Below are 22,234 nucleotides of genomic sequence, written 5' to 3'. Positions count from 1 at the left end.
GGCTCCCTAGAATGTTTCAAAGGAGAAATTTATTTTAAGAGTTATTGTTCCAAAAAGTGAGTATAAGGACTAGCTCAGTCCTCAGGGTATGCCACAAGCCTGCTTTTTTGGGTGTGCTCTGACTATGTTCCAGCTCTGCACTGGGAGACTAAATACCACCCTGGTCCCCTTCAGACCTGTGGAGATATATCCTTGGATTCAGCCAAGTTTCTGAGGACAGCACAAAAAGGCAACAGCATCACAGACATTAGCATTTACATGGCTAGGGTCATGTAGAGACAACATGTTTCTGCCTCTCCTGAGAAAAGGAATCATTTATGGGATAATTAATGTTGCTATGGCAAGAAAAAAGCCCCTTTTCAGAGTGTCAGTCTCATTCCTCCCTTTCGCAGGAGCAGGAGGAGCAGCATGCCCAAATCCCCACAGCTGTCTTGCTACTGGTGCTCAGGCTCCACCTGATTTCAATGAAGAAAGAGGCCCTCGTTGCTCAGCCATGGGTTGTGAAAATTAATATCCACCTACTCAAATAATAAGCCTTGAGCAAGTGATTGAAGATGTATCAGGCATCCCTAGGTTCACATTAAAAACCCTGTTTTTACAGATCTCAAACCATTTATGCAGCTCTTGTCTGAGTGTTCTTCAGTTCCTCACAGGGATTCTGGAGGGCAGTTAGTCTTCAGTAGCAGCATCACTAATTCTGCAGACAGAGATATTATTGTCCCTTTGTTCCCCTCTGCTTGTCTAACCAATGAGCCTTTGCCTTAAAACCTTTTTTCTTTGGATTTGCCTGGGCAATCATGCTTATCTTGTTATTTTATTGATACCTCACATTCTTAAATCTCATCTCATTCTTGGATAGGATGCTTCCCATTTAAAAAGCCCTTTTCATTATTTTGTTGTTGTTATTGTTGTTCTGGTGGAGATAGTGCTTCCACTGGAGTGTTAAAGAAATATCTCACAGAAAGCAGACCACAGAAATATAGAGGCTCAGAAGCCTCAAAGTGAGACTTGTTGGCTAGATGGAGGGAGCTATAGAGTGAGTCCACTAGAACAGCAGATCTGTCACTGCAATGCTGCTAGCTGTTATCAGTGTTGTCCAAATTGCACCCTTTTTAAATAAAAATACAACCACCAGAGTGGTTGTAGAGTAGGAATAATTGCAAGATTTTTTTGTTTGTTTGTGTAGAGATAAGATACCAGTTGGTAGAGCTTAAGAATACGTAGCTTAGGTCTTCAGGCTAAGATCAGTACAGCACATACACTGCCAATATTATTCTCTGTGGATATCTTTGTACCAGCCCCAGTGCTTCCTCTGAAAGGTGAAAGGCTCTTCAGAATATCTTAGGAGTCAAAAGCAAAGGAAAGGTAACAAAGCAGGAGGGAGGACAGAGATAAGTTAAAAGCAATTAGGAACTTCCCCACTATTGAGGAACTCGATAAAAGTTTCTTGGAGTGCCGCAAAAATCCCAGTAGGAACTGCTCTTTTTTACCTGGGAATGGATTTCTGAAAAGTTGAATAGCTTCATAAAGGTGTCTTTATAAGGTCAGAAGAATAAGAGAGATGTCTAAGCATAGTCCTGATGTTCTGTCTTATCTTTACTTACAGTTCTTTTTACTTATACAGTGCCTTCCCAAACACTGCATGACAACCCCGAAAAAGAAGCTCTGAAGAATACAGAAAGGATTTGCCTTTGGAGGTCTATTGAGATACACAGAATTCAGAATCAGCATATAACCTTTTTTTCCCTCAAACCCGTGAATTCTAAATTTAATCACTGTCAAACATTTTGAGATTCTGATTAGCTCTACTTCCAAGCAATTTAAATTAAAAATGAGCCTAAGCACATACCTGTGGGGTGTGGACAGGTATCCTCCTGCAGAACTGGTTTAAGAATAGCCATTCTTGTCAATTTAATCTGACCCAGATGGCTTTCCATTGAGATAGGCAACCACATCAACCATTCTGGCATCTGAAGGCAGTAACTTCCTAAAGTGCTTCAAAGAGATCCCCAAGAGAAATATCTCACTGAGTGCTCTGACACAAACCATAGTCTCTTCACAGTCAGCTGTTTAAATGAAAAATCATCATTTAAAAAACAAACAAGCAAAAGCAAAAACACCAAAAAGTCAGATCAGACAATCGTGTAATTCAAAATCTGCACTTTGAAAATGTCTGACCTGAAAGGCATGTTCCTCAAAAACAGCGTTTTCATCTCTCTAAATCTATTTTACAGACCTATTGTCTTTGTTAATGATTTTTAAATATTGTTAACTAAAGCTATCAACTCGGTTTGTTTTATGGCACAGACCCACAAAAGCTCCTGCTCATTTTAATCAGCAACGAGATTGGGCCATTTATATCTGTATAGATGTGTGTCTTTAGGAATGGGAAAAAAACTGGTAATTAAAAAGGGAGTAAGTTGGTGTTGGATGTGTTGGTCTCTGTAGTTCAGCTTGGATCAAAGGACTTCAGGTGGCAAAGAAGTTCATGTCCAGTTTCCAATTCACTTCATTGCTCTTCCCCAAGCATTAGCAGCACATTTGGATATCAGATGGGATGCCAGATTGTGTTTAGAAACTCTGGTGAAGAGGATATGTAAAGAATCCCACTCTAACCTCTGTGAACAACCTATCAAAATAGTTGTTCAGGTTGCAGTCCTCCCCAGGGTCTTTACACAAATATTCACCATGTGTTGTTCTTCTCATTTTTCTTGAGTCCCCTGATACTGTAGTCCAGGTAGCCAAACTGTAGTCAGTCTCAGTAGGATGCAATTGGTAGGCATTGCATGTTATCTCTAAAGAGAAAGCATCGTGGTACCTCTGCCTCCTCTGTAAGCAGTGATAACAAGAGCACCCCTTTTATCTAGGCTTGGTCAGCTTTCAATCTATGTATCCCTTGTAGCTGTGGTGATTACTTCTACAGTTTTCACAAAGAGTACTTAAGAAAGGCAAGCTTGTTCCCAACAAGTTTAAACTCAGTATACAAGAAAATAATATAAAAAAAAAGACTGAGAGTCAGTAAGCTAGGACTTTTAGGGCCAATGAGCATTTCCTTCTTTCAAGATATTGATACAAAAAGAAGAAAAAGATATTGCAACTTTCCTGACATGATTGAACTTTCTGAACGAGAGATCAATAGGGTTTCAGACAGCTTCCCTGTCAATCTGATCTCACTAGGGGAGGAGGTGGAATTACTCTTCGTATGGGCCTTTGACCCTCAACAGAAGGTCATTAGCACGAGGATTGATTCTGCTTTTTCCTTGCCCATAGGATTCCGCCTTCTGCACACTAATGCTCCGCAATGCCTCTGGCTCTGCAGATCAGAGGATAGGTGCATTGTGAGACAGGAAGCAAAGGCAATCATGTCCTGCTTGCAATCCTGCTCTTCACGGACCAGAAAGGCCTTGCAGATACAGCTGACTTAGCTCCAGAAGGCAGGAGAGTGGCAAAAATAGGAAAAAATTATTAATTTCTGTGCAGAACAGAAATAAACAAATAAATACATTGTATTTGTTATTTTGATTTTGGGGTTACTCTGCAGATGACAGCAACTATGGGTGTAAGACAGAACATTTCTTGAGGAATGAAACAGATTGTCAGTAGCCATATTATCTAATATAATCTACATGCATATAATACATATAATCTACATGCAAAAGATATACATGTTCATTCTTCTCTTCCGAGATCAACAGGCCGGAACAAATGAAGTATATCAACAATCCACAGAACTGCAGTATTAACTCTTTAGCTCCCAGTGCACTGAATGATATTATGATGTGGAATACCGACGAAAAACCATGAAAACATGACAATAAGGAAAGAAACGTTTGCCTTAAAAGCATCGTTGTAAGAGACAAAGCAGGTATAAGTGCTGCTGCCTCCATGCTTTAGACTACTTCTCACTCTTTACACCGATAATAACATCACTAATTGTCCACCTTCCAGTGCTGTCTACAATATGTATTTGAGGTTCCTCTTCCCTATGACTTAATTTGTACCTTATATGCTCCCCTCAAAATCATCTCAAAACAGCCTCTAATAATTTTTGTGGCCAAATGGCAAAAATTATAATTAGCTCATCCTGTTACTGCCTCATAGTGTGCACTTCCTTGGTGTCTGTAACCTGATCTTCTCCCAGTTAGACTTCTCCCTCTACAATTTCTCCTGCAGTGGAGCTTTGAAGACTCCTACTCATCTTTTCTGACCTAACACTCAGTCTTATTCCCTCTATGTTTGCCTCTGAATAAATCATATTGGTAAATACAAATTCATCTACCTGCTCAAGGTTGATGATCCATCCACAGAAATCTCTCATTTCCTCCAAACTAAACCGTTTGTTATGTTGACATTTCCTCTTACTACTTTGACTTAAGACTTAAAGCTGAAATGCAATATGTCCAAAGAAGAATCTTGTCTTTCTCCTTGTTAGTGGAGAGCTTTATCATTGTGGGAAATGCTACAAAGATTCAAAATCAGGAATTTTCTCAGAATTGACCTCTTTCTCCTTGTCTACTTCACAGTTCTCTCTGCATAGCACTTCTTTCACAGTTGAAACTTATAACTGCATCACTCACTATCTTATTACTTACTTTCCACAATATTATTTTCTCTGACTTTGACAAATACCATCTTGCATTGCTTCTAGTCTGTCAGCTGCAAAGTTAGTTTTCTTAGCTCATTGTTTTGATTAAGTCATTCTTCTCCTTGTATCCTACAACAACAATCGTAAGCTACTCAGAGGGCTTTCAAGACTTTGTGACTGATCTATCCTTACTCATTTACTGTATTTTCACAGTTAAAGGCCACATTCAAGTAAAGAGCCATACCTCAGATTCCTCTCCACACATCACTTAAATATATCAGTTTCAAATATCCAGTCATATCTGCAGCGAGACTGCTAGCAACTGAACATTAAAATGCAGCTTGCTTGGTATTTTCTGCAGGCTGTGCTGTGGAACAGCCTTTTCTACCTCAACCAGAAGTCATGTGATATCAGACAGCTCAAGTCAAAGGTTATGATGAAGATTATTAATGAATTATACAAATACTTCAGTAAGCCAGTCATACCATGAATTTGCTGACCTAATCTCAAAACCAGCCAACCAAACATAACCCTATATTCTCGATATTTCCAGCTGTGGTATATATTTCCTTACTGTTGCATAAATGAGAGGCAGATATGCTCTTACCTAAGATGCCTGCTTTGTAAATATGTGAGTTTCACTATTGACCTCAGTAAGACTAGGATGGATTATATATTTAAAACTCAGTTTTGAACTAAAAACTGTACCCTAGAAAATTGTGCAAGAATGTGCAGCCTTTCTTCTAGAATCAGGACTTCCTGACAGTGACAAATCTTCTCTTGATCATGACCTTATTGTCATTTTCTACTGTATGAAGCGTTGCCACATTCAACTCCTTAGGGTATAGAGGTCCCGACCTCTCTGAGAGCCAACAGCCATCAGATTGTCCCACACTTTTGATTTTCTCATTATTTGCCTTTGTTGGAACAAATTCATCCAAGTCTTCAGAACTTAATTCCTCTCCATCAGCTATCAGTTAAAGCACATGGCTTCTTTCCAGCAGTACAAATCAAACCTTCCATTGACTCAGTGGTAGATTTTTCTCTCACTAGTAATTACAAAGCAAGTGGTGAATGCAAGCATGAGAAAGATGTTTAAAATAACCTTTAAATTAGATGGGGAAAAAAAATTAAGAAAATCAAGAACTCAAGTGAAGGAGGGTTTTTTATTAATCAGTATAGTTTAAAGTAAAATTAAAGGAAGAAAGGGTTTAACTTTAAGACTGTAAAAAGATATAAAGAAAGGACTACTAGGGCTAAATGTAATTAAAGAGAGACCAGGATAAAGATAAATTCTAAATATTGATGCTAAAATAAAATAAAATGGACATCTGTTGTCTTAAATTCCTTAGGTTCACACCCATTCAGTGTTTTATTCATGGTTAGAGACGTATTAAGGCAAAGATTGTAACATGTGCCTGTATGTATCATGCCCTTCTAGAACATAAAATCTTCATTGTAAGCTTTGTATCTTCCATAAATCTTCTATTATAGTTCTTGAAGAAGGGGTAGCAGCTACGAAAATCTGTGTTGTCAATGAATTCCAAAATAAAATGTTCCATACTTTGATAAAATATTTTTTCTTTTGGCTTTAGAGTATCTGTAACCTACCTGCAATGTGTTGCTGGCCAAGTAATTATTTTCTCATAACATACTGAATGACTCTTTAAGAGCAATGAACAGTTCAGTGGACTTTTTCTTTCCCTTAAGGTAAAAAATACTTTATTCTTTAATTCTTTCAGCCTTCACAGTCTGCTCGGATTGTTTCTCTTGCTGCTGCTCTATCAATTAGTGATACGCTTTTAAGGTTTGTAGCAAACTGGGGTAAGGAATATCTTGCCAAATATCAGATGACTATCCAGATCTATAGCTGGATAAGATTATGGAGGAAAATTAATTTATTTTGTAAATAGAGGTTGTCAATCATATAATACATTATTAATACATCTTAATACATCATTAATATTGCTCTTAATAATATATGTTTTCCCTGAACAAATTTGAAGAGCAGTTATGTTCTACCTCATTCTCAGCTTTGGCTGGAATCTTACGTCCTGCTATTCACTTAAACAGGGTTGATTTTGCCATGATTTTTCTTCATCTGCCACAGGCCTTTCTTCTCCAGTTGCACATCTACTAGGGCATGGAAGAGTACAAGACGAAAGTTAACCTCCTTCTGAGTCATCTAAATGCAGAATGGCTCATCTCTTTAAGTAAGCATTCTTTCTCATTTCATATGTGTGATGCCACACAATACTGAGGACTCACTTTCTCCCCCGTCTCTCCCTTAAGTTTCCACAAGGCAAACTGCTACTTTATCTCTTAATTAGCACATTCAGCCTGCCTGTTTAACAACCACCTTAAAGAACATACATAAAGCAACTAAAGGTACATAACAATTTCCGTAATGCAGCTGCAACTGCATGCTTTTGATTATATGGATTTTCTCCTATCATATCAAGTTGTATTTACATTGCTATGTACCTCATGTTGGTTAATGTATACACATGAAAAGTAAAGATCAAAGGATGGAGAGGTTTACTTCTGAAGACTCCTCTGTTGAATAGAAGAATTACCAGTGGACTTGTGATTTTCTAATAGTTTACTCAAGAACAGAAGACCAAGTGAACTGTCTTTATTTACTGTCTAGAAAACTCAGAGAACTACAAAAGTTGAAGGCTCAAAAAAGAGCAGAATTTTGCAAGTTGGAGGAAACAGATAACAGTTTTGTCAGGAAGTAAAAAAGGAGTAAGAAGCCTTTCCTGGCTGAGTTAGGGGTGAAGCTATTACTTAGAATGATGGCCTAACTCTGAAGAGTTGGATCTGACAGGAAAGTTTGGATCCATGTCTGGAGTATAAGAAGAAGTGGGATCTGACACTTCTAGAGTCAGATAAAAGGGGACTGGATCTGAGCCTTTAGCAAGAATGGCTGTGAGTGTCCTAGCCAATCTGTACAATGTAAGGAAGAAATGTAATCTAATCTAAGTGACAGGTAAGAGTAGAGTTATTTCCTTGCATTCTTGCATTGTTTGTAAGGCTTTTTCCACTGATCTGTCTAATATGTACAAAGTACTTCTGATTTCTTAACTTAACTGGACGTAACAGGTTTAGAGACAAACAGCAATACATTTTATCCCTCCAGCTTGGTTCTTCAAAATCAGGATCCTGGGACAATCTAGGCATGATCTGAGAGTTGGTAACAGAAAAATAGGACTGGAAAAGTTGGTTAAAAAAGCTCTGTGGCATACAGCAATGTAGAGAAGAGTATGCATGGACACTGAGAGTCCTACGACAGCACCTGGTACTCACAACTGGAAGACCATTGGCAGCACTATGGAGTTACAAACTAGACGACTGGTGGGCTGCTCTATCCAGTTGTGAAGCAGGTCTGAATTTTGCATCACTTTGTATTTTTGTTCTGGTATCAATTATATTTGTTGTTTCTTGATTAAACGGTAAGTGAATCACCAGCTGCCATCAGCATCATTTTGCAATTAAAAATAGAAATGCAGCTTATAGAAGGTAACTAACTTTGAGGCACACAAAAGAGGAATGATGACAGGAAAAGAGCACTATGATTCTTGAACTTTTAAGTCTGGCCTGCAATGGGGCAGACTGCAACAGCACCTGAAAGTGAAAAGGATTAATAATCCTGTTTGTCATGTTTTCTGTAACTGTGTATGGGGTGGGAGGGTGCAACTGTCATTATTTTTGTTTCTGAAGCATTAAGGGCCAAATTATGTGAGTACTCTGATGAATTCCTACTCCCTTGAAAATCAGCTCTTTATAGGGCTGACATAAATGTGTTCTGAAAAGCATAGGACAATAACAATACTTATTTCTCCAAAGGAAGGAGACTGGCCTTCCTTAAAAGAGGGGCACTGAGGCACAGAATTGCAAGTCAAACTCCACTCTGCCTTTCCTCTGCTCCCAGATCCAGCTGACAATCCTTCCTAGGATGCACGCTGTCCAAGGCAACTGAGGCAGCAGCACAGAGAAGGGTGCAGTTGTGGGACATGTGGGTGCAGTGCAAGACAGGAGAAATATGGCTTTGGTAGACACTGGGACTACTTTGTGAAGGTGAAGAGTGGTATAACATGGGGAGCAGAATAAAAATGATTTTCCCTCAAGCAGAATGTCTAAACAGTTATACTGAGAGCTCTTCTTGCTTTGCATTTTAGAATTTTGAGGAAAACTGAAGTCCATGATACATAAGCAGTAAGGATAGGGAGCTGCTAAAGTGCTCACAGAGGTCAGGCAATTAACATGTATTTTTCCATCTGTTCTTTCTTTTGAACACAAAATTCCTGACAGGATAGGAACAGTGAGCTGCCTCACACATCCCTCAGCATCACACAAGCCTTACTGGCCTTCTGAATCTGATGTGAGAAGTGTGAGAGGTGGCTGCCAGCTGGTTCCCCAAAGGGAGCACACTTGTTGACAGCTTGTTGACATGTGCAGCTGGAATTACTCCTGCAAGTCCACAATAGTCCGGTCAGGTCTAGGAAGTAGAATTCTGACTGATTTGCAGCTATAATATCACCATCTACTGTCCATCAAGGATCTAAAATCATTCCCAACTCAAGAATCTTTGTCACTAATGGAGGACATGCTGCCTTAATCAGAGGCGGTGGTAAAACCCCAGCTATCTCCAGCAGCCTTTCATGCATTACTTTAAAGTTAAATTGCAGCCATCACAGGTATTAAAGGAAATCAATACTCACCAACATGCACTGTGCAACAGTTCTGAAAAACTACGTCTTTACTAATCCAGTGGATGAAGAAATATGAAGTCTGTAGTTAAATGGGTCTTTTAGCCCTCGAAGTTTTCCTTGGGACTTGGAAGTGTTCATGATGACAAATGCAGGTCCCTCACATAAAAATCTACTACCACAGTTAGGCAATCTTTCAAAGAATATTTTGTTTTCCTTGCCCATACCCTTTTCAATATCTCTTTCTCGTCATTTTTAGTTTCATTGTTTATTTGGTGTTATTTAAATAATGTATGTGACATGGAAAGGGAAGTACATGAAGTTTGAGTTTGAAAAAACTGAATTTGATAGTTGCAATTTCTGAAATAATCAAATTAAATATGTAGGAGTATTTTTAGAGCATTAAAACCCCCACTTTTTCTTACAAAACTCATTTATGACTAAACAAAACATAGTGTTACTCCTCTGCTTAGAAACAACTGCTTCATTAAATACAATTGGAAGCACTGTGTCATATTTTTTACTATCTTTCGAATTTTTATCTTTTAAAAAATAAATGGTTGCTCTAGCTAACTCAAGAATTTAATCCCCATACATCACACAAGCAAAAATCCCCTATGTAAAGGAAGTTGAAAGAACACAAAAAGCCTCATTCCATATAATGAACTAGTAACCATGCAGCTTGGAAAAAGCATGGTAGAATCCCTTTAGGACCTTATCCCAAGCTTGATTAAAAGAACTCAATTATATCTGTTGGCTAAATTCTCAGAATATTTTGTGTACTTCAACTGAAGTGTGACTGAAACATGTCATTCAGGCAGAATTCACTTATCCTATAGTAAAATGTAAAATTCCCAGTTCTACTAACTCTTATTTAATTGAAATAAATACTGCTGTTTAAAAGGCTAGCTGGGCGAGAGTATCCTACAGGGTGTTGACATCCAACTGTTTTCTGTGGGAGCTGAGTTATAGCAGTGCCGATTTATGTATTGGGGAGAAGGTCTGCAATTTAATTAAAGAGAGAAGAGATAAAATCCTTTCTTCATAAGTGAAAGCTAATGCCCTCTAATTGTGTATAGATGAGGAACAATACAGAAAAGCATGTGAGAGCCTTATTTCCTCATAGCAGCCAGCAGACTGCAGTTCTGGGAAACTGCAGGGTGATTACTTTCCCAAATACACAGATCTTCTGTGCATGTAGAGACTCTCTTAACGTGCAGCAGGCCCCAAGAACTGGGCCCTGGAATTGCAAAGTAGTTCACAAGCTCCAGCAATCTCACTCTTTGCATGCCCACTGAAAGACCTAATGCGATGCTTGCTTTGAACGCAATCTTTACTGTGTCATTCAATATCCACTTTAGTTGCAACTTAACATCTAACAGAGGAGTCGTGCTGGGAGTCTTTGGCAGAATAGTCAAGGGTCTTAATTCCTTGCTGCCTAAAGCAGAAGTAGGGCAGGCCGGGCTGGGGAATCAGCATTCCTCTGGATGACTACAGACAAGAAAAGTATCAGAAATGTTTCTTCGGGATTTTTAAGCACAATGGAATGAGACTGAACAGGACAGCATTTAGAAATGTGCCATTTCCCGTAATAATGTTTGTCCTCTGAATGTGCCTGCTTTCTCCTGCCTCACTGTTAATTAAGGAGGAAGCCTCAAGCACTGGCTCATCTGTCTTGGTAGTGAGAATGCAGGATTGTTTGTGTCCAAAAGAGGCTTCAAAGACACTCTGATGATACTTTTTTTCCTGCGTGTTTTTTAGTTCTACAGTACCCTTTCTGAGGTAGGTTTGACCTTCTTGAAATGCACAGAATACAGGACATAGGAATTTACAAGGTGGACTAATATTGTCTTCTGTTTTGTTTTCTGCATCCAATTTTTTGTTTGTTCTTTTGAGCGCAGCCGTTTTCCATAGAACACTCCCTGATGTCTCTAAAAGAGGTCGTTTTTGTGACTTCTACTTGTGCATTCACAGTTAGGATTATTTTCTCCAGTGTTACACTACTTTGTGTAACAAAAGCACTCCTCTTTGCTTGTTGATTTTCCAGTCCCCTAGTATAAATGTTAAATAGCGTATTTTCTGGGACGTGGCTATAGCCTAGGAGGAGGACTGTTCCTCTTCCCAAGGTTTCTGTGAGACCTCAAATCACAGACTTCTGAGATCACCTTTTACTTGTGTTTGAAATTAAGGAAGTGATTGATATCTTGCTTTAGCTATATGTAAAAACACTGATTGTGAGTATTTAAATATGTGAATACATTGCCCAGGCGTGTCAGTGCTGTACTGAAAGAGACTGGTTAACTTATGATGACTCCTTCAATCACATTTTCCTTTAGTGTGGAATTCATCAAAGTGCAGAAAGCTTACACAAAGGCACTTTAGATCTATATGTCTGGTATGTAATATCTCAACTTCTAATATGCAAGTTCCAGTTCTGGCCTGACACACGAGGACCTTGATTCTTCAGGGTCCCACAGCTGAGAATCTGAATACTCATTTTTCCTTCTCATTTTCTCTTGATAGAATCTATTTGTTAGGTTATATGCTGAAAACCTCCTCTGCTCCCCCCAGTCACCACCAAATGAACACAGATGATGGTATATGGGGGGAAGCTATTAAAAGTCCATTTCCACAAGCCTAGAGAAGCACAGGCAAGTGGTACAGGGGGAACTTAATTTAAGGACCCATAAGAAGTGGGAAACCCAAATTAAAGACTTAGAAGAAAAGCTTGAACCCATGTGTCCAGGCCTGAAACCCATCACAATGAGTCAACAGGAGCACCTTCTGGAATGAAGGGATTACTGACAATGGTATGAGACACACGAGATGCAAGGAAGAGCATTTGGGATTTGAATAAGACTTAGAGTGGAATATTTAGAGGAGGAATTGAAGTTGGAGAAGGGGTGGTTAAAAAGAACTTTGATGAGAAACATGCGTGGGAACAAGAGATGGTAATAAGGGGATAAAAAGGGCTGGCCCTGCGTTGTCTGGTTATATTGCATTCTTGTCATGCCCTGGTCCTGATCAGTGCAGTCTGTCATGTCTTATTAAACTCAAATTCTAACTTCTTTCCTGGATGAGGAACCCTGTTTTGTGTGCATGCGTGTGGCTGGAGGTCCATGAATCGACAGACTGCTGTACCCAAGGTGCAACAACTGGAGGGACCAGCACAGCTGTGCATGATTGCTCACAAAGATGAAGCCAGACTAGCTGGAAAGTAGGCAAAATGTTCTGGGAGCCAGGCATGTCTGTCTCTAGGGGTAAGAGCACAGGAGGCATTAGCTACCAGTGGGACCAAGGGACTTCCAGTCAGTTTCCAGCAAGATCTTGTGTGCATGTGGGGCCTAGAAGTGGAGCATTAGAGAATAGTAAGGATTCAGAACCTGTTTTGCTTGCTGGACTTCATATCCAAGGCCAGTTACTTTAGGGTGTGTGGCCTGAACTGCTGTATGGTTCTGTTTATGTCATATCTGTGTCCCTCAACTCTACAGCAAATTCTTCTAGGAACAGAGTTCAAGGAAGGACAGCATTCTCTTGTAAATAAGAAACAGGAGCCTTACTGGCTTTTGCTCTAATTGTCTTAAATGTATTGCTCCTAATATTTCTTTCAGGGGCTGGACTAGAGAGCTGGGTCCAAATGAGACCCATGCTCTAAATATAACACACAAGTAGAAAATAGCACCAAGTAAATGAAATTTTAAATCTATGGGGAAAAGGATGAGTGAGCTTGGATAGTGTGTTCCTCAATATGAAAGTAGGTATGAATCTATTATAAATGTTAATTTGATAATATAATTTGATAATATAATCTGGGAATATCAAGATTTTTAGAAAGAATCTTATGAAATCAGTATTAGGATAGTGACCCCCCTGAGGTACCTGGGAGAAAGGAGATTTCTAATTTAATTTCCACCTCTCCGAACCCTGGAAATGTGTTTGTTTTTGCCCCACTCAACCTTGCCATGTTCCTGAAATTTAATTTAACCTAGTAAATGCCTAAAATGGCCAGATACTGTCTTTTTTTACTGTAGTTCTTACCTCAGTTCTCTATGGGAAAGAAATGCAGAGAATGGGTTATTTTACATAATGATACCCTGTTCCTGTCTTTTCTATTATTCTACGACCATTCAACCTAAAAGACAGAACATATGATTACTCAGTGAAAGCCTTGCAGCCATGAACTCTGTTTTATAGCCTTCAAAGCATTATTTGTATAAAGACAATAAAAAAGTCTTGTTCCTTTATAAGGATGACTGCAAGGAGTTTGATCTCTGAGAAGAACAGCAAAGCATTCCTTTCTCCAGCTCCTGAAAATGACTCAGTATGAGATTTTGATCTCTGTATTGTAAATTTGATATCCTGTGGATCTCCTCTTCACCTCACCTATTGAGTTGCCTGCTATATTACATCTTTCAAGCTTAATACGTGATTGATTAAAAAGCTTCATTTTCAGCCTGCTTTTCTACATGATCATTCTGATCTTAAACATTTCATGATCCTTGTTATTACATACCTAATGGTATAGAATAGTTCACTTTGATTGTGTATGTGTTTTGTTTTAGATGCTAATTATTGAGATAGGTAAAAAATATATAATATTATACAATAATATTATATATTTTATATATATTTATATATATATATATATTTTTTTTTTTTTTTGTCAAAATAATACAAGCCACAAAACTTTCTGGTAAGATACAATCAAGTTTTTAAGCATGTATGTCGAATACGTGGTTCCCCTAAAGACAAAATGTTTCTAACACACAAAAAGAAGTCAGCCTACTTTATTGAATAAACACACACTTGCAGTTTTCCTACATCTCTTTGGGTTCTGTTCTCTCTGAAATTGTCACCTGTCTGCTGGAGTCCTCAGACCTGAAAGTAATAACCCCTTTTTTCCTTATACCCAGGTCAAGGATTGTAGATTTGCAATGACTTCCTCTCTCTTAGCCACAGACTGTGGCTTTGCTGGAGAAAGCCATTCTTCACCATCTTCTATAGTCTCAATTTGAATGGGATTTCACCATTTGAATACAGGATTGCCCTCAGCCATCCTGCTCAGCCTTATTTGTGACTGCAAACCAGAGTGTTTGTTTTCTAATATCACAACTACTTCTTCTTGTCACTTTATCCCCTGAAAGAATTGCTTTAGAGGGATGTGGAATTACTTGCATCTAGCAGTATTCATTCCATTCTGATCAAACAAGGCCCAGAAGGCAGTGCCCAGCTAATGGAAGGCAGGTGGGCCTTGGGCAGGCCATGGCAGAGGACTGTGACAGGGCACAACTTCTCAGCCCTACTCCACACAGCCCTGCTGAGGTTGTAGGCCGGTCCTGCTTGCTTAGGTGCTGCAACAGTGAATGTGGTATGGGTTTCCAGAGAATTAGCAGAAAGTCCTTTAGTGCCATGAAGCGTTGACATAGCAGCCGAGGCCTTTTCTTATGCGTGCAGAAGAGATAGAGTGGCTTGACTGCTGCATGGGGGTAATGAAGGTTCATTACAAAGGATTTTCCCTCTCAATTTCTATAACCTGCAGCTATGTTTTATTAATAGGAAATAAATCAAGTGCCTCTTAAGAAGAATTGCAAAAATACTAGGAAAATAGTGCAGCCATGGGGCCGCAGGCAGCTGCTTCCTCCAATGCAGCCACTCAAGCAGTCACGTATCTCACACTGCTCACAGCCAGCAGCACTGCCACAAACACAACTCTCATTAGGAAAAGTGGGAAACAGAGGGCTTGCAAATGTGTCATCAGCTTCAAACCTTGATGCCCAGCAAACAGTTCTTAGAACATCATTTTCGACAATCTTTGAACCCAGTGCCACAAATGAATGAGTAATACATGATGCTTCTGGAATGAAAGACCAAAACAACACAGGCTTGAGCACCTTTGGATTTTAGGGCTTACCTGTAGGATCATGAAGAGGTTCCCATGGCAAAGTAACACAGAGGCAGAGCACTCTGAGGCCCTTCTGCAGGAGATGGAGTGGGCTGAGAAAGCAACCTCTCCTGCTAGAAATTCCAGTTGCCACGCAACTGAGGGATGGAGAGGCAGAAGGACATCCTCAGATCCCTCGGACCTCCAGAGAGACACTGCTCACTGGACACTGATGTGTTTTAAAACCTACCCAGTATGAGCTCTGCTAGTCACAAAGTAGTGAATAGCTCAGGCAGGTCACCCTTCTTATCCTCAAACATGCTAGTGAATCTTTCCACCCCAGGACATTTTTCATATATTTGCATTGAAACGTGCAGTGTTTGCCCTACATTTCTTCCATTTCTCTGTGAACAGATACACATCCTCAGGCTTCCTATCTCCCTATGAGAAGGGTTTCCCAACGTGGAGGAAACTGCACAGGCAGCACAAGGACTTCAGCCAGCAGAGCTCCAGGGCCCATCCTTGGCTTCAGCCACAATCAATGTCCCAACAGTGAGCATCAGGTTACCTGTATCAGCTGTTTATGCATTAAGTTCAGAGCCTCAGCATGAATGGGGAAGGAAAATTTCTTGATATTCAGTCTCACCACTTCTTGTCAAAAATCTCACCTCACAAAAGGAAGCCAAGAGTTTCTGCTGTCAAGTTGAAAATACTCCAACAGCACGAGGACCAGGGAAGTCCAACCCCCATGCTCCACGCTCTTCATGTCATATAACTATGAAACACTGATGAAGGACTTAGTTGCCTGTGGAAATGCTGAAAGTATTAGTTTCATGGTCTGGTTTTCCATTTTTAGACAGTTAAGATATCTCTTGATTTCACTGACAATGAGGTAAGCCAAGCTTATTCTACTGCTGCAGCATCAGCAAATGACTGAGTACTGACCAGTAATGTTTAGGATGAAAACAAATCTGCCTATTAAAGATGTGACCACAGATTGAAGCTTGCAATTTCAGCCTTCATCAATTGCTTTCTTGAGTGACTCATGAAGTCAGTATTAGCTAAAAAGTCAATACTGAGAAACCAGGTAAACCAATAAATACTCCTTTTAGTCACACAATTGCTACCAAACACTCTTGAGAACACAGTAAAGCATTTTATTGTTTATACTCATTTTCATTTACACAGAGGAGAAACAATCAATGCAGTTCTATCACAGCAGGTGGACCATATCCCGAAACTCTAACTCTGACTGCTGGATATTTGCAGACCTGCCTTCAGGTCTTATCAGAAAAAAAGGGAAAAAAAAAAAAAAAACAAAACAATAAGGGGGAAGTAGGGAAGAGAGTAATTTCATTAACATGAGTTTATTCATGATTTATGGGTATTTATTTTGCAGGTGATAGCGCTCTTCTGTGAGAGCAGACTATTTCACTTCTTTACAAAATAGACATTTAATAATGTAATTACTTAGAGTTCTAAATTTTGCAGTGGTTCATGCAGTAAGGGTGTGCAACTGACACAAAATGGAACACACGGCTACAACAGCAAACTGCTACTTCTATTCCCAGCTGGTTTATGGAAAAGGTCATTGGACTTCTTGTTTCCTGCTCTTGAGTTACAGAGTAGAAGCAAGAAGCACTGACTTTGTGAAGACAACTACGAGGACAGGCTATAGATACGGGTGCAGTTGAACAGGTCTACAACTCGTTTCTACGGTACTTGCATTTGCTATTGTTTGGAAATACAAACATAGCTTTTGCACACTGCCACTTCTCACACACATTCAGCTGAAGGAGTCGTGCACAGTTTTCTGTGATGCTCCTCTTTTTCTCTTTTAAAGCTGTTTTTGTTGCGTTGTTTTGTTTTTTTCCCCTTCTAGGGCTCATAAGGAATGAGCAACTCTTTCCACTGAAAGAAAGAAATTACAGGTGTGCAGAAGTACAACTACGCTACCAACACAGACAGAGACAACTGTGCTCTTGTGCACACCCCTACAACTGGCCGGAGAACAAATTAAGAAGTTAAGCCTGCAAAATAAATTGAGTTTACTCTCAAACTTTTTCTTCAGTCCAGATGAATTATAGACCTTGATCGAGGCTGCCCTCTTTTTTTGCAACTGATCTGCGTGACTACTGGAACAGCATCTCTGCCAGAGTCATTACACTGAAATGCAGAGCTGAGCAGTTTGCTGGCAGTTTGTATTGACGTTTTTGCAGCATCATGAGTCTGGCAACTGGGCTTGGGGAAGTTTCAAGCAGTGGGTCTTTACAATAGCAACTTGATTCTGCAGACAAAAAGCAAGAGATTGGCAGAATTATTAAAGGATCCCAATAAAGGCAAAGCGCGTGTTCTGCAAAGCAGTGTACCGAGTGGGGCTATGAGCTGACAGCTCCTAGGAAGAGCAGTCAGAGCCGTAAGGAGGCTAGAAAGTAGGCTGAAGTTTGGAAGCACCCTTAGCCTACAGTCTGTCCTACCTTCCTCCCTTTCCTACGTAACACACTCATGAAGGCTGCCAACTGTTCTGCCCTCGGCGCTGCCCGGCTCCGGCCCCGGGGCCGCCCCGCTCCCCGCCCAGCGTCGCCGCTCCTTGGGGCTCGGCAGCAGGCGCCGTTTAGCGCTAATTAGCCTCAACACGGTCATTAGCATACGAATTGCCGGCAGATCGGTTTAATAGGTGAGATAAAGAGCAGATTGCCGTGAGTCACTCCCTGCCAGCCGAGGGGGACACACGCTGTGAAATGTCAGGAGCGTGTAGCATCGCTGCCACCTGCAACGCAAAGGGGCTAAACGGCAGCCGGGGAGGGAAACGGCCCGACCCACAACCCCAGCAGCCGTGCCAGAGACGGGACGGAAAACTGTACGGTGAGGCCGCTCCCCGCTGCTCCCATCCCCGACTCCCCCCCATCCCGTCGCACCCACCTGTGGCATCGGGCACGGGCGTGCGCGGGGGCGGCCCCGGAGAACACATCGCATTCCAAATGTTCAGCTTGTGCAGCGGAAACGGATGAGTTTGTGGAAAGCTTGCTTGAAGTCTTCGTTAGACATGGTATAGATGATGGGGTTGATGAGGGAGTTGAGATATCCCAGCCAGTTGAAAAAGTCAAAGATGGCCATGTGGAACCAGCAAGCATCCTTGCAAATAGGCAACACCAGGCTGATGATGAAAAACGGCAGCCAACAGACGATGAAGGCTCCTAAAATAATCCCTAAAGTCTTTGTCGCTTTCCGCTCCCTAGCGGCTGTCAGCTTCTTTTTCTCCAGCAGGGCGTCCGACACCTTCACCTTCACCTGGTTCATGTACACAGGAGAACCCGTCTCACTGGAGCCCTCGGGGGCCTTGGAGTTGATGGATGTAACGGAGGAGGACGACCCGGGGGAGTCCGTGATCAGCTGAGCCCGAGTCAGTCTTTTCCCCGCTTTCTTTGGCGTCTGCTTCAAAATCCTCGATCTGGCTTCCACGTAGATCCTCCCGTAGAGGGCTATCAGCAGCAGCGTGGGGAAGTAGAAGGCTCCCACCGTGGAGTACACGGTGTAGAGGACGTGGTCCGTGTTCACCGCACAGTTAGAGGCTTCCTCGGCCTTCGCTTGCCGCCAGAACAGCGGGGGTATGGAGATGCAGATGGAGAAGACCCACACCAGCGCGATCATGCCCGCTGCCCGCTTGGGAGTCCTTTTCGTGGAGTATTCGACGGCGTCGGTGATCGCCCAGTAGCGGTCCAGGGCGATGACACAGAGGTGCAGGATGGACGCCGTGCAACAGGTGATGTCCGAGGACAGCCAGATGTCGCAGACGACCTGGCCCAGCGTCCACTTGCCGGTCACAGTGTACAGGGTGCTGATGGGCATGACAAGGATGGAGACGAGGAGGTCGGTGAAGGCCAGAGAGGCGATCAGGTAGTTGGCCGGCGTGTGGAGTTTCCTCGTCTGGTAGACCGTAGCGATGACAAAGGCGTTGGAGAGCACCGTGGCCAGGGTGACGAGCGCCAGGACGACGGCGAGCACGATCTTCCCGGAGAGGGGGGTGGCATCCTGGTAGATCCCTTCCTCGGCGCTGCAGTTTCGGCCGTGGTAAGAGTCGTTGGCGGGGAGCAGGGGCGCTGGGCAGGGGCTCGCCGGCTCCATCCCTCCGCGGCCGCCGACCCCGCGGACGGCGGGCTGGGCTCGGCACGACTACCCCGGCAGGACCCCGTCGGCGCCGGGGGAGGGCTGCAGCATCCCCGCGCCGGCACCACCTCCCTCCTCCCGCCCGCCCTTCCGGGAGCGCGGAACCTCACTCCCCGCGGCCGAGGGCGCAGGGCGAAGCGGGGGCCGGGCACGCCCGCCAGCTCATCGCCCCGCCGCCTCTCCGCACAGCGCGCCGAGCTCCAAGCATGGGGCTCCCGGCCCGGCCGTCCCTAGGCGCTGCCCCGCCGCCGGCCGCTCTGCTCCGCGTCTCGACGGGCGCGGCGGCAGAGCCGCATGCCCGCGGGCGGCGGCTTCCCCCCGGGCTGCGGGCGCGACGGCGCGGCTGTGAGGGCAGCAGAGCCGCCCCGCCGGGTCCGGGCTTCACACGCAGCCCGCCGCCACGAGTTCGCAGTCACCGCGGGTGCGGGAGGAGGAAGAAGAAGAGGGTCTGCGGGAGGCAGGTGGGGAGCTCCCCTCCCACAGCATCCCGCCGCCGGCCATGCTGTCGGGGCCCGACCCCGGCCCAGCACCGACAGCCTTCGGCAAGGGCCGGTTTGAGGGAGCGCGAGCAGCCGCCGCCCCTTATATAGCCCGCGGCGCGGCTCTGCCGGCACGGAGCAACGCGTGCCGCTCCCGGGCGGGCTGCCCGCCTGCCCGCGGAGGAGGAGCCGCCGCCTCCCAGCACCTCCCTCCCCGCGTCCGACGGGGGGGGCCGGCCTGCCCGGCCCCGCGCACCGCCCTCCCTCCGTCCCCTCTCTTTGCAGGCGACGGGAGGAGCCGAGGTTCGGCCCCCGCCTCGGCAGCGGGGTCGGGATGGGGGAGCGGCCCGACGGGGATGGGGCGATGCCGGCTGCCCGCGGAGCCCGCCCTGCGTGGCAACCTGGCGCTTCCCGGGCTCCTTTTCTTTCTTCTTGTTTTATTCGTTAATTTTCAGTGTGCTCCGCCCCGAATTGCCCCGCGGGATCCCCGAGGTGCAGGGAAGGAGGGGAGGGCTGGGCGCTGTGCCCGCGTCCTCGGGCTCCCACCGGCGTTGGCTTTACAGCTGCAGGAAAGTTTCGCACGCGACAGGAGATGCGAGTCAGCGTTATGCCGGGTCAGGGCGATTCTGAGCTCAGCGAAATGCTTGCTCTAGCCCTCCGGTACATTTCCCTGAAATGCCACTGCAAAAATCTTCTAAAGACAGGCGAGGGTCTGTGCGTGGAGGCACAGCTGTGCGCACCTGCACACACCGCTGCTCGCCCCATCATCCTGCGAGCACCCTATTGGCAATCCTTCAGCGGGAGGGACGGGCACACTGAAGAGATGCGGGTGGGGGGAGGATGCTAAGAGGAGGGTGGGGCGGTACTGAAACGGGGTTCAGGAAAAGAAATGCTGAGCTGAGGGAACCGCGAGACCCTGAGTCCTGCAGGGACCATCCTTCCCCTCCTCACTGCAGCACTGGGCAAGGTGCCCCGATCTCGGGATGAGCTCAGCACCCACACGTCCCCTGGGATCAGAAAGCAGGGAGCGAGCTTGGCACTGTGTGAAGTGGGTCCCAAATCAGTTCCTGAGGCGTTCAGAGTGCAGGAGAGAGAGGGCTGCCTTGGATTCGTTGCAGTGTGGTGGTCAAATGTGCCCAAGTTCACCAATCTGACAGGAAGGTAAAACATCGCTAAAGCTTTCTGTTTTCCCAGCAGGACCTGGGGTAGGGTTTGGTCCGTCTCCATGTTTTTATCTTACGGTGCCTCCTTGTGCTCCACAGAGCTTGATAATTGGTTGGAGCTTCTATGCATTGCTGCACTGCAAATAATAACGTAGAGCTGTCTACTTCCTTCTGGTCTCTTTGTTGAGCACAGACTTTGTAATCCCAGTTTCTAATATCGTCTGCTGTTGCTTCCACTTCTTCTCAACGTTTCTGGCTGGATTTAGTTGTGCTTAAGTTGGCAGCTGCCCTCTAGCCTCCGTAGCTCAGTATTTTTTTCCCAAAAAGGGCTGCATACTTGAGGCTGATTTAAATTTAAAACACAGGGAATAGCAAGACCAAAACCTGGTCCCTGTGTTCAGCTTTGGAACTGCTTTCTCTTGTGGAAATGTTTGTGTGAGAAAGCTGTATAGCCTCTAAGAGCAAGGTTCTCTGGCACTGCTTTCAGCTGTGCTATGTCATAAAAATACTTTGTGAACAGGTGATGAATTCTGACCATCCCATTAATGTTGTTGTTGGCAATTGTTATAAAATATTTCTGTTTTCTGAGCACCACTTTTTCTGTTGTCCTTCTCCATTAATTCTGGGTTATTTTTTTAATCAGAGATCATCATTCATTGCTTCCTTCTTTGTCTTGGCGGGTAGATACTTTTCCTCTCCTCCCTTGTTTGTTCTCTGCTGTAGCACTGCATTGCTCTTTGCTTGAGTATGTAGTGCTGCTGCCAGTGGTCAGGAGCACATTAACAGAGGTCTTGCTCTGGTGACTTCAGACAGCTTCCCACAGGGATCATCTGGTTCCCTGGCAGGTTCAGCAGTCATTCCCTGTGCTTCTCCCTGGGGCTTCAGTTTGGTATTTGGAACTGCTTGGTATCTGGAACCATGCCCCAGAGTAGCACATTGCTGCAGCTGATGTTTAGAGAATATATGCCACTAAGCACTGAAGCTGCTGTTCTTCAGGCAGTGCGTGGTGGTTCCCAGGACTGGTGTCAGAGCAGGAGATTGCCCTTCCTCTCTGTCTGTCCAGGCTGCATGCAGCCCATGCCACAGCTGGGTACACAGATCGAAATTTGATGGCAGGAAGTAGCAGGTTCTAGCTGGGTTGTCATTGAAATGCTGGAGTCTTGGAGCAGCAGGCAGAAACGTACTGTGAATCATATGTATCATCGCATGGGTGATCGTATCTCCCTGCTGTGCTGTCACTGTGAAGC

The 22,234-nt window shown here is 43.8% G+C and overlaps 2 protein-coding genes across 30 annotated transcripts in view; one reads left to right on the top strand and one right to left on the bottom strand.

Annotated features, from left to right (window-relative positions):
• The window catches only part of LOC104909914 (uncharacterized), a 115,742-nt gene extending 98,204 nt beyond the window's left edge, over positions 1–17,538 (top strand). For 19 of the 29 annotated variants that reach the window (XR_014881513.1, XR_014881514.1, XR_014881539.1 and 16 more), the window contains one exon: positions 1,625–17,237. Coding sequence is in view for 11 of the 29 variants with exons in the window: in XM_085217757.1 (XP_085073883.1) it covers positions 1,625–1,669 (45 nt within the window). In the remaining 18 variants the exon portion in view is untranslated. Of the gene's footprint in view, positions 1–1,606 lie in introns of all 29 variants that reach the window. The other 10 variants (XR_014881523.1, XM_085217766.1, XM_085217760.1 and 7 more) reach the window with 4 other exon arrangements.
• HTR1B (5-hydroxytryptamine receptor 1B) lies at positions 16,315–20,030 on the bottom strand. Its single transcript, XM_010727280.4, has 2 exons — positions 18,101–20,030; positions 16,315–17,465 (listed from the first exon to the last, which is right to left on the bottom strand). Exon 1 carries the CDS (start codon positions 19,301–19,303, stop codon positions 18,164–18,166), a length of 1,140 nt encoding a protein of 379 aa, XP_010725582.2. The 5' UTR covers positions 19,304–20,030; the 3' UTR covers positions 16,315–17,465; positions 18,101–18,163.
• Between the last annotated feature and the right edge of the window lie 2,204 nt (positions 20,031–22,234).

The sequence above is a fragment of the Meleagris gallopavo genome, chromosome 2 (genome assembly GCF_905368555.1).
Source record: "Meleagris gallopavo chromosome 2, MGAL_WU_HG_1.1, whole genome shotgun sequence".
Classification (NCBI taxonomy): domain Eukaryota; kingdom Metazoa; phylum Chordata; class Aves; order Galliformes; family Phasianidae; genus Meleagris; species Meleagris gallopavo.
This window is presented reverse-complemented; position numbering and strand designations above follow the sequence as displayed.

Excerpts from the sequence above, each read along its gene's own strand:
- HTR1B (XM_010727280.4), bottom strand. The coding sequence starts at position 19,303 with ATGGAGCCGGCGAGCCCCTGCCCAGCGCCCCTGCTCCCCGCCAACGAC.